The sequence below is a fragment of the Pistacia vera genome, unplaced genomic scaffold, assembly GCF_008641045.1.
Source record: "Pistacia vera cultivar Batoury unplaced genomic scaffold, PisVer_v2 Contig455, whole genome shotgun sequence".
In the NCBI taxonomy this organism is placed as follows: Eukaryota; Viridiplantae; Streptophyta; class Magnoliopsida; order Sapindales; family Anacardiaceae; genus Pistacia; species Pistacia vera.
The window spans coordinates 62,899-71,379 of NW_022196285.1; the positions used below are offsets into that span (position 1 = coordinate 62,899).

Below are 8,481 nucleotides of genomic sequence, written 5' to 3' on the forward strand. Positions count from 1 at the left end.
GACAATTGTATATCACAAACTGCTCCAATTCATTTAGATGTTTTATACCGAATGGAAGCGAGATCAAGGTCAAACAACCTTGGAGAATCAATGTCTTGAGGTTGCTGATAACTTAATCTACCCTTTGCTTCTAGACCTTTTATTTGGCTTTTACTTTTTATCTTTCTTTGTTAAAGTAAATAATAAAGTATTAATTTAAATAGCATGGAAAATCAGAGAGATGCCCAATCAAACCATCTTTGAAGGCATTACTCACAAATTCAAGTATCTTGTCCTAGGTAATTATCATCCGAGCTGTAACCTGCATAATACATGCAACTGCCTTTCGATCCAGCGAGCTCCTTAATCTAACAGAGAATGTACAACTAATTTCTCCCACAAACAACATTTTATCTTCCAACTCTATCCAATCCATCCACCACAGGAACCCATCTTTTGTTTTTATTCATCAAGCTTAAAAGGCTCGACATGACACTCCTGGTACTGAACAATAAAAAACAAATCACAATTTAACTCCATTAAGCGTAGCACTGAAAATTCCCAATATAACTCTAGCTATGCAACAACTTGAGTGACAACCAGAGATTTAGAATCCACAGTTACAGTACGGCCCTTGGAGAGCAAATCATAAAAGTTGTGATTATGATAATTAAATAATATCCTCAAAAATCTCAGGAAACTTGAGTTCCATGTCAATTTTACTCCATTTCTTGTCTACATTTCTCCAGATTCTCAGTTTTTTTCTACACCATATCTCACCATAGCAGCAAACTCACAATCTTTTTCATCAAGAGACGAAGAAAATATCACTTTTGAAACATTTAGCTGTTCTGTAGTTGATTCAAGTTCATGTGATTTAGTTATTTCAGTAACCCGATAATGCAAATAATTTAAGGACTTTGGTAACTGATCAAACAAGTTTTTACATTCTGAGCCAGAAATTGGATCAATGATTTGGACTCTCTGGATTTGACTATTGTACTTTGACACCCAGGTTTGATGACCTTCTTCCTCGTGGGTATTGGAGATTTTGCTGACGGGCTCAATGGCGTAAACAGTGGATACCATTAAGTCAGAACTCATTCTCATCTGGGTTTGCGCCTTTAAGGAAGTCGATCGTGGTTAGAATCGAATCAAAGAATGAGTATTGTTGTGGAGGAAGAGGAATTATGGAGCGAAATGAGCGACAAACAGCACAAAGGCAAAGGATATGGAGTCATAGAGGGAGAATTTACACAATGGAGAAGAGAAGGTCTTCAGAAATACTACTCCAATAGGGTTTGATTTTGACCATGCCTAATAAGAGCTTGGAAATACACATTTAGTTAGTGGTTTTTGGGGATTAATTGTGGGAAATCAGGCTTAATTTGGTAAAGTTGTTTAATATTTTCATAATTGTCTTTTACGGAATCACGGGTGTTTTTTAGTGTTTTTCAGGCTACTAGTGCTTAAATGTTTGCTCGGATGAAGAATCATGTTGGTAACGGAATTAGTGACGAGTGGAAACAAGCGGATCAAGAATCGGAGTTGAATAGAAAAAGTTATGGAAGTTGAAGTAAAGAGAAGATTCTAGATTACGTTCCAGCTTGAGCATATCTTGGTATTTTGAGAATATCTTGAGCTGTAGAATTCGGATTAATACTATTCTTGGACTGTTAGAAAGCTGATTGAAAGTGCTATATTTTATATGTTTACCACTTTTTCAAATTTTATCGTTATCGAGTTCAAAAATCACTATCTTTGAAGAATAGTGGAATGATGCGAGAAGAAGGCCAGTAGCTACTGTGCCGCAGCACAGTGCCGGGGCACAATCACGAAAGCTAAAAACTGGTTATCCGTTTTTAGGTAGGAGAATAGGGTTAAGAGTCCTAAACCAAATAGAATTAAGGAAAATAAAACCCTAACCCTTGTGAGATATAAATAGAAGTCTTTTAGCATTATTTTGGGGGGATTCCTTGGTGAGAAGAAGAGGAGAAAAATTTGCAGAGAAAAGAAGTAACAGAAGTTCTGGAGCTTTGATTCACAATATAGAGAAATTTTCCTTGTTCTTTTCTTATAAACTCATGATTATTATTTTAATAAAGATGATTGTTTCTTTCATGTTTATTATGAACTAATTTATTCTCTAGGGCTAAGATGTAGCCCAATCTCTTGATTATGTATTGATCTTTGATTGTTAATTTTTATTAAGAATTCTTCCTAAGTTTTACTATTATACATAACGCTTTTGATTCTTAAGGACCCAAGAATTGAATGAACTAATGGACTAGGTTGAGATCGAGAGATGATACTTAGTTGGTCTACGGTAATAAAACCAAAGGTTGAGCGAATGCTAGAGATAGGTTACCGTGACTTGTGAGGTTTTGGTAAACTCTATAGAGCGTAATGATCTTCAATTGCTTAAATCTGATTAGAGATAATTCGTGTTAGTAATTAGGGGTTAATTTAATAATTGTTTAAGAGAAAGTTATTGGAAATTTAAGGAGTTTGACCTGTAGGAAGAGCTTAATAAAATTAGCATAAGTGATCGATACATATGAATAAGAGTTGGTGTGAAGTCTATGCCCTAGGTCTAGTCATCTTGTTTTAACCCAAAGGTTTGTTTTAATTGTTCTCTTTTTAATTTCAATTGTTAATTTAGTTTAGATTTTCCTTGATACAATTTGGATTGATCAAATAGTAATAGGATAATTTAATTGGTAATTGATAATAGTAATTCCCTTGGGTTCGATATCCGTATTTATATACTTTATTACTTGCACGATTTCGTACACTTGCGAAAATCAACAACAAGTTTTTGGCGCCGTTGCCGGGGAATTTTATATTATCAATATCAATACAAGCTATATATTTAGTGGCTAATTTGGTTTGTAATTTATTTTTATTTATTTATTTATTATTATTATTATTTTTAGTGCTTTAATTTTTATTTCTGTACTTTTAGTGTTGGACCGTATAGAGGAGTTAGTTTCAATGGCAGATACAGGAAGAGGAGGAGTTCAAAGGGCACTCAAGGATTACTCAAGACCTACTATTGAGGGATGTGCTTCTAGTATTAGGAGACCACCGATTCAAGCAAATACCTTCGAGATAAAGCCAGAAATTATTCAATTGATACAACATTCGGGTCAATTTGCAGGGTTACCTAATGATGATCCCAACCTACATATCGCAAACTTTCTAGAGCTATGCGACACATTTAGACACAATGGAGTATCCGATGATGCAATTAGGCTTAGACTTTTCCCATTCTCTCTTCAGGATAAAGCTAAGGCTTGGTTGATTTCTCTGCCATCAGGAAGTATTACTACATGGAATGAGTTAGCTCAAGCATTCCTTACGAAATTTTTCCCACCTGTCAAGTTTGCTAAGATGAGGAGTGACATCACTAATTTTTTCCAGCAAGATATGGAGTCACTCTATGAAGTTTGGGAGAGATATAAGGATCTCTTACGTAGCTGTCCTCACCATGGGCTGCTAATATCGTCACAAGTACAGACGTTTTACAATGGGTTGCTGCCAAATATACAAGTGATGATTGATGCTGCAAGTGGAGGAGCTCCGAATAATAAAACACTAGAGAAAGCCTATAAATTGATTGAGGTGATGGCTAGCAACAATTACATGAGACCTTTGGAAAGGAATGTTCCTAGGAGAGTAGCGGAAGTGCATGAAGTCGATGGCTACACTGCGTTGGCTACTCAACTTTCAGCCATTCAAAAGCAATTGGGAGTTGCCCTAAAGGTAAATGCTATTAAAACTCATTCTCTAACATGTGAATTTTGTGTAGGAAATCATTTATCTAGAGATTGCCAAGAAGGAAGTCTGTTTGCTCAACCCGAACAAGTGCATTATGTCAACAATTTTCAAAAAGGGCAAGGGAATCCATACTTAAGCACATATACTCCAGCATGGGAAAATCATCCAAATTGTTCTTGGAGTAACAACAATTATCCTAAGCCACCTCCTAGTGTTCAAGTTCAAGAGGCGAAATCAAATTTGGAGGATGTGCTTATAAAGTTTATGGAGGAATCGGGTAAAAGATTTGACAAGAATGAAGCTCAACTTCAGAAATATGAAGTCTTGTTGCAAAATCAATCTGCATCCATAAGGAACCTTGAAACTCAAATGGGACAAATTCATAGTATCTTAGTGGGAAGAGTTCAAGGAATGCTTTCGAGTGATATCAAGAAGAATCCAAAGGAGCAACTCAATGCCATCATGTTGAGAAGTGGCAAGGAGCTAAAAGAATCAAGAAAACTGAGGAAAAAGCTAAAGATATGAAATTGGACAGAACCGACAATGCCTCAACACAATGCCTAGGCACAAAATCCAGAATGAAGAATGCCTCAACACAATGCCTAGGCACAAAACCAGAACTTGAGAACAAAGCCCAAGATGTGAAGAAAGATGAAGCCTCTCTTCTGTATCCTCATAGACTATAGAAGCAAAGATTAGACAAACAATTTGGTAAGTTCATGGATATGTTTAGAAGCTTACACGTAAATATTCTTTTTGTAGATATGTTGGAGCAAATGCCGAAGTATGTCAAGTTCTTAAAAGAGATCCTTACACATAAAAAGAGGTTTGAAGAACATAAGATGGTCATGCTCACCGAGGAATGTAGCGCGTTGCTTCAAAAGAAACTATCACTGAAATTAAAAGATCCAGGGAGTTTTAATATTCCTTGCACAATTGGTAGTTTTTATTTTGATAAAGCTTTATGTGATTTAGGAGCTAGCATTAACTTGATGTCATTTTCTATTTTTAGGAAACTTGGTTTAGAAGAGGTGAAGCCAACCACAATTCATCTTCAATTGGCGGATAGATCCATAACATATCCTAAGGGAGTGGTGGAGGATGTCCTAATAAAGGTAGACAAATTTATCTTTCCAGTAGATTTTGTAGTTCTTGATATGGAAGAAGACCACAACATACCTTTAATATTAGGAAGGCCATTTTTAGCTATGGGTAGCATGCTGATAAATGTTCATAAAGGAAAACTAATCTTGAGGGTAGAGTATGAACAAGTTGAATTTAATGTTTTTGATACTATGAAATTTCCACCCAAGTTAGATACTTGCTTTGAGATTAGCATCTTTGATGATAAAGTAGCTGAGACCTTAGAAGAAAAATACCCTCGTTTACCCCTAGAAAAATGTGTTGTCAATTTTAGGACTTTGGAGGTTGAATTTGAAAGGTAGATGAACAACAATTGAAGCCTTATGTGTATGGTGCATTGAAGGATAGAAGGGTTTGGATTTTCCTAGATGATCCAGATTGAAGGATTTGAAAAGTCGAGCTTACGACTCTAATAAAGTGCTTCTTAGGAGGCAACCCAAGCTCTTTACTTTAATTTTGGTTTTTGTTTTGAATTTATTTTAGATTTTTGTTTAATGTGTTAAGTTGTGATAACTTTGGTTTGGTTTGATATGTTAGTTGTTTATGTTTCACCCATAATTTCTTTTATGCACACTAAATTGGCCAAGAAAGACGCATAGTTTGTTTTCTTTTGACTAGATTCCCAATGACTATTGGATACAACAAACAATATGCATGGCTTCACAAACTACCTCCACATAAATGTTACGCACGAAGAGTATTGTAGTTGTTCTCTTTGCACATTGAGGACAATGTTCATATCTAACGTTGGGGGTAAGGAATTATTTTTTATGGCCAAATTTAGTTTCATTCAATGGACATTTTGAATATCTTTTGCTTTGAATTATCTCTTTAAAAGCTTTTGGGTGAAATTTTTTTAGGTGTGTTGCTCATACATAAGTCATTGATAAGACCATGATAGAGAATTTGTAACATTGAGATTTTATTAACTTTTGCGTAATGTAAAGATGATAGTAGATAACAATTGCATTTAGTTATGACACTCTTAAAAATGGTTTTGATTGGTTGAGTAATTCATAAACTTAGAGACGTTTTATGTGTGTTTTTATGGGCAATAATATTTTTTTTGTGAAAATTGTGCATAAACTCTAGAACCTATTTGATAACCACTTGAGGAGAAATCCTAGAATCTGCATTGCTTAGGATATGATTTAGGCAATTTTCTTTGGAACGATTGAGCATTTCAAGCCAACCTATATTACTTTATCCCTAGTTAACCCTTTGAGCCTATTAGTATACACTTGGTAAGCCTTATTTTTTTGTTGTAAACCTATTATATCTCACCTTGATGATGAAGCCTAAAACACTTTCCAACCCATCTTATTGTGAGAGACTTAATTTAGGGTGACCTTATAAGAAAAGCTCATGAAAAGAAGTGGGGTAGAAGAAAATGAATATATCTTTTGGACCACAACCTGAGTATGTGCAATGAGATAGGATGGGGGTTATGAAAAGAAAAAATGATAGTAGAAGCAAGGTGGAGTAGACGGATTTTTTTTTTTTTTTTTGTTTTTTTTTTTTTTTTGAGTTACTACCTTCCTTAAAAAAAAGAAAAAAAAAAACAAAATTTGCAGAAAAATAGGAAGAAGTAGCTGGGAAGAAGAACTTGAAATGAGGTACCTTACATGAGGGTTTGTGCTAATGTTGGAAGGAAGAGTTCAATCAATGTGAAAGGGTAAAGGGTGAATGAGAAGGGAAGCAAGAAAGAGATTATTCATGGTCATTTACTGTAAAATATTAAGTCTCTTACATTTTGTTAAAAATTCATTTCCGTTCTTTCATAAACCATTAACCTAGCCTAACGTTACAACCATGAAAAAGACCTAATGATCCGAGGTAGTGATTGGATTCTACATTAATGGAGAGTGGTTGGAAAAGTGAGCCTATAGAGTTTGATTGCATATTTGTTTTATTTTCGTACTTTGCCTATGGAAGCTATGCATAAAATCATCTGGGTTTTTGGATGAATGGTTTGTTAATGATTATGAGAGAGTCAATAACAAAAGTGTAGTTGAAATTCACTTATTCTTTGCATTTGCGTGTTGTTAATTATTCTATTTGTTCACATTGACACAATTTTTGGGATGATTATATGTATGGATCCTAAAATGTTTGTTTAAGTTTTTAGTTTTTAGTATAGGTGAGGTTAGGTTTGGATGTTTGTGGGTATCATCGCTGGAAACTCTCACGAGACTATAACTCGTCCAACTAGGGCTGCCTAGGGGTTTAAAAGCTTGTTGCATATGCTAAATGCAATCGTGATAATCTACGGAAGTGATTTAGGATAGTTTAGATATAAACTTTATTTTGTTTGTCTAGTTGAAGTAAAGGATTGTTTATTCAGAAAAGTGGCAATTCATCTGCATGTTAAATTACTTTTAATACATCACACATATCAATCAGCATCTTTTGCTGTAAAATCTGACTCCGGAGGCTTCTATAGCTTCACCAATTCCCGGGCGGTCTTGGCGTTCCTGTTTTGGTGTATACCTTGAAGTGCATTTGCTGCAAACCTGGTAGCTAAGAAGGTGGCACCGATACTATATGAACCTCTGCTTGTGTTGTTTTGGACGCCATCTGATGTTTCTGCTTCTGCTTCTGCTTCTTCTTCTTCCTTGCGGAAATGTTCCATTTTCTTTCTCTTGGAATAATGGCGCCATGCAGCTTGGATGAAGCATGCGGCCCATGTCCTCCACTGTTATGAGTAGAACCTGAAGGTGTGCTGAACCTGTCTACTGTGAAGGCGCCTGAATTGAGTGGCCACAAATTTTAACTCTTCAGCGACTAGAGCAAAAGCCTCAACCTCTCTCATAGCCTTCACCGTCTGGGTAAAGGATGGGAGGTTAATGCCAGATTTGGGATCCAGTGCCCAGGTCAAAAGCTCCTCGCCATAGAAGTCTCCTTCTTTCAGAAAACTACGATTAAAGAACCCACTTCTTCCACCATCTGTAGTTACACTCTCAAGGCGGCCACATATAATAAACAACATCTTGTCAACTGGATCTCCTTCTCGGACTATATAAGTGTGCTCTGTAAATAAGCACGGCTTCAGGTGCTCACAAATGGCATCAAGTAACCTCTCATCCATGTTCTCAAATAGAGGCACCTATAAAACACCAGCAAAGCAATCTTTTACATGAGGGAGTTGGTTGTTGAAAAAAGGTTATGTGTTCAATATGTGTCTTCTGAATACCAGGTTGTTGATGCTTTAACAAAAGCACTTGCTGCTCACAGATTTCTAATTCTCAAGGACAAACTGAATATGGTATCATCCATACCTGTAGAAGAACCTATCACTTCAGTTGACTCTTAGAGTTGACGATATTTTTTTTTTTTTTTTTTTTTTTTTTTTTTAAGTTGCTTCTGCTAGAACTTAAATTCTAGTTGATGAATGCTTATGCTTTGCAGACATAGTGGACATTGCAAATTTGTTGTTACATGTTTTAACTTCAAATTAAGTGTAAGATGAATCAGTTGTACAAAGTCAGGTGGCTCAAAGTAAGGTGGCCAGATTAAGGGAAGTTGTTGTTGAGTAAGTTGAAAAATCAACAAATGATTTCAGTAAGGTGGTTTGGCTTA

The 8,481-nt window shown here is 35.6% G+C and overlaps 2 protein-coding genes and 1 non-coding gene across 3 annotated transcripts; 1 reads left to right on the forward strand and 2 right to left on the reverse strand.

Annotated features, from left to right (window-relative positions):
• Positions 1 to 1,140: 1,140 nt before the first annotated feature.
• On the forward strand, positions 1,141 to 4,284 carry LOC116144754. The gene is made up of 3 exons (XM_031430188.1): positions 1,141 to 1,252; positions 2,945 to 3,127; positions 3,299 to 4,284. The coding sequence occupies exons 1-3, from the start codon at positions 1,141 to 1,143 to the stop codon at positions 4,282 to 4,284; spliced, it is 1,281 nt and encodes a 426-aa protein (XP_031286048.1).
• Positions 3,370 to 3,476, reverse strand: LOC116144776. The gene has a single exon (XR_004130320.1). It is a non-coding gene; the product is annotated as a small nucleolar RNA R71 (small nucleolar RNA).
• Positions 4,285 to 7,600: 3,316 nt separating the features above from the next.
• LOC116144755 (probable cyclic nucleotide-gated ion channel 5) lies at positions 7,601 to 7,990 on the reverse strand. Its single transcript, XM_031430189.1, has one exon. The coding sequence runs from the start codon at positions 7,988 to 7,990 to the stop codon at positions 7,601 to 7,603; it is 390 nt and encodes a 129-aa protein (XP_031286049.1).
• Between the last annotated feature and the right edge of the window lie 491 nt (positions 7,991 to 8,481).

What these genes read in the sequence shown, in the direction of transcription:
- LOC116144754 (XM_031430188.1), top strand. Translation starts at nt 1,141, where the DNA reads ATGAGTATTGTTGTGGAGGAAGAGGAATTATGGAGCGAAATGAGCGAC. An exon ending in TACACAATGGAGAAGAGAAG is followed by an intron (nt 1,253 to 2,944) that starts GTCTTCAGAAAT and finishes CTGTACTTTTAG; the next exon opens with TGTTGGACCGTATAGAGGAG. An exon ending in TCAATTGATACAACATTCGG is followed by an intron (nt 3,128 to 3,298) that starts GTCAATTTGCAG and finishes CTCTGCCATCAG; the next exon opens with GAAGTATTACTACATGGAAT.
- LOC116144755 (XM_031430189.1), bottom strand. Translation starts at nt 7,990, where the DNA reads ATGGATGAGAGGTTACTTGATGCCATTTGTGAGCACCTGAAGCCGTGC.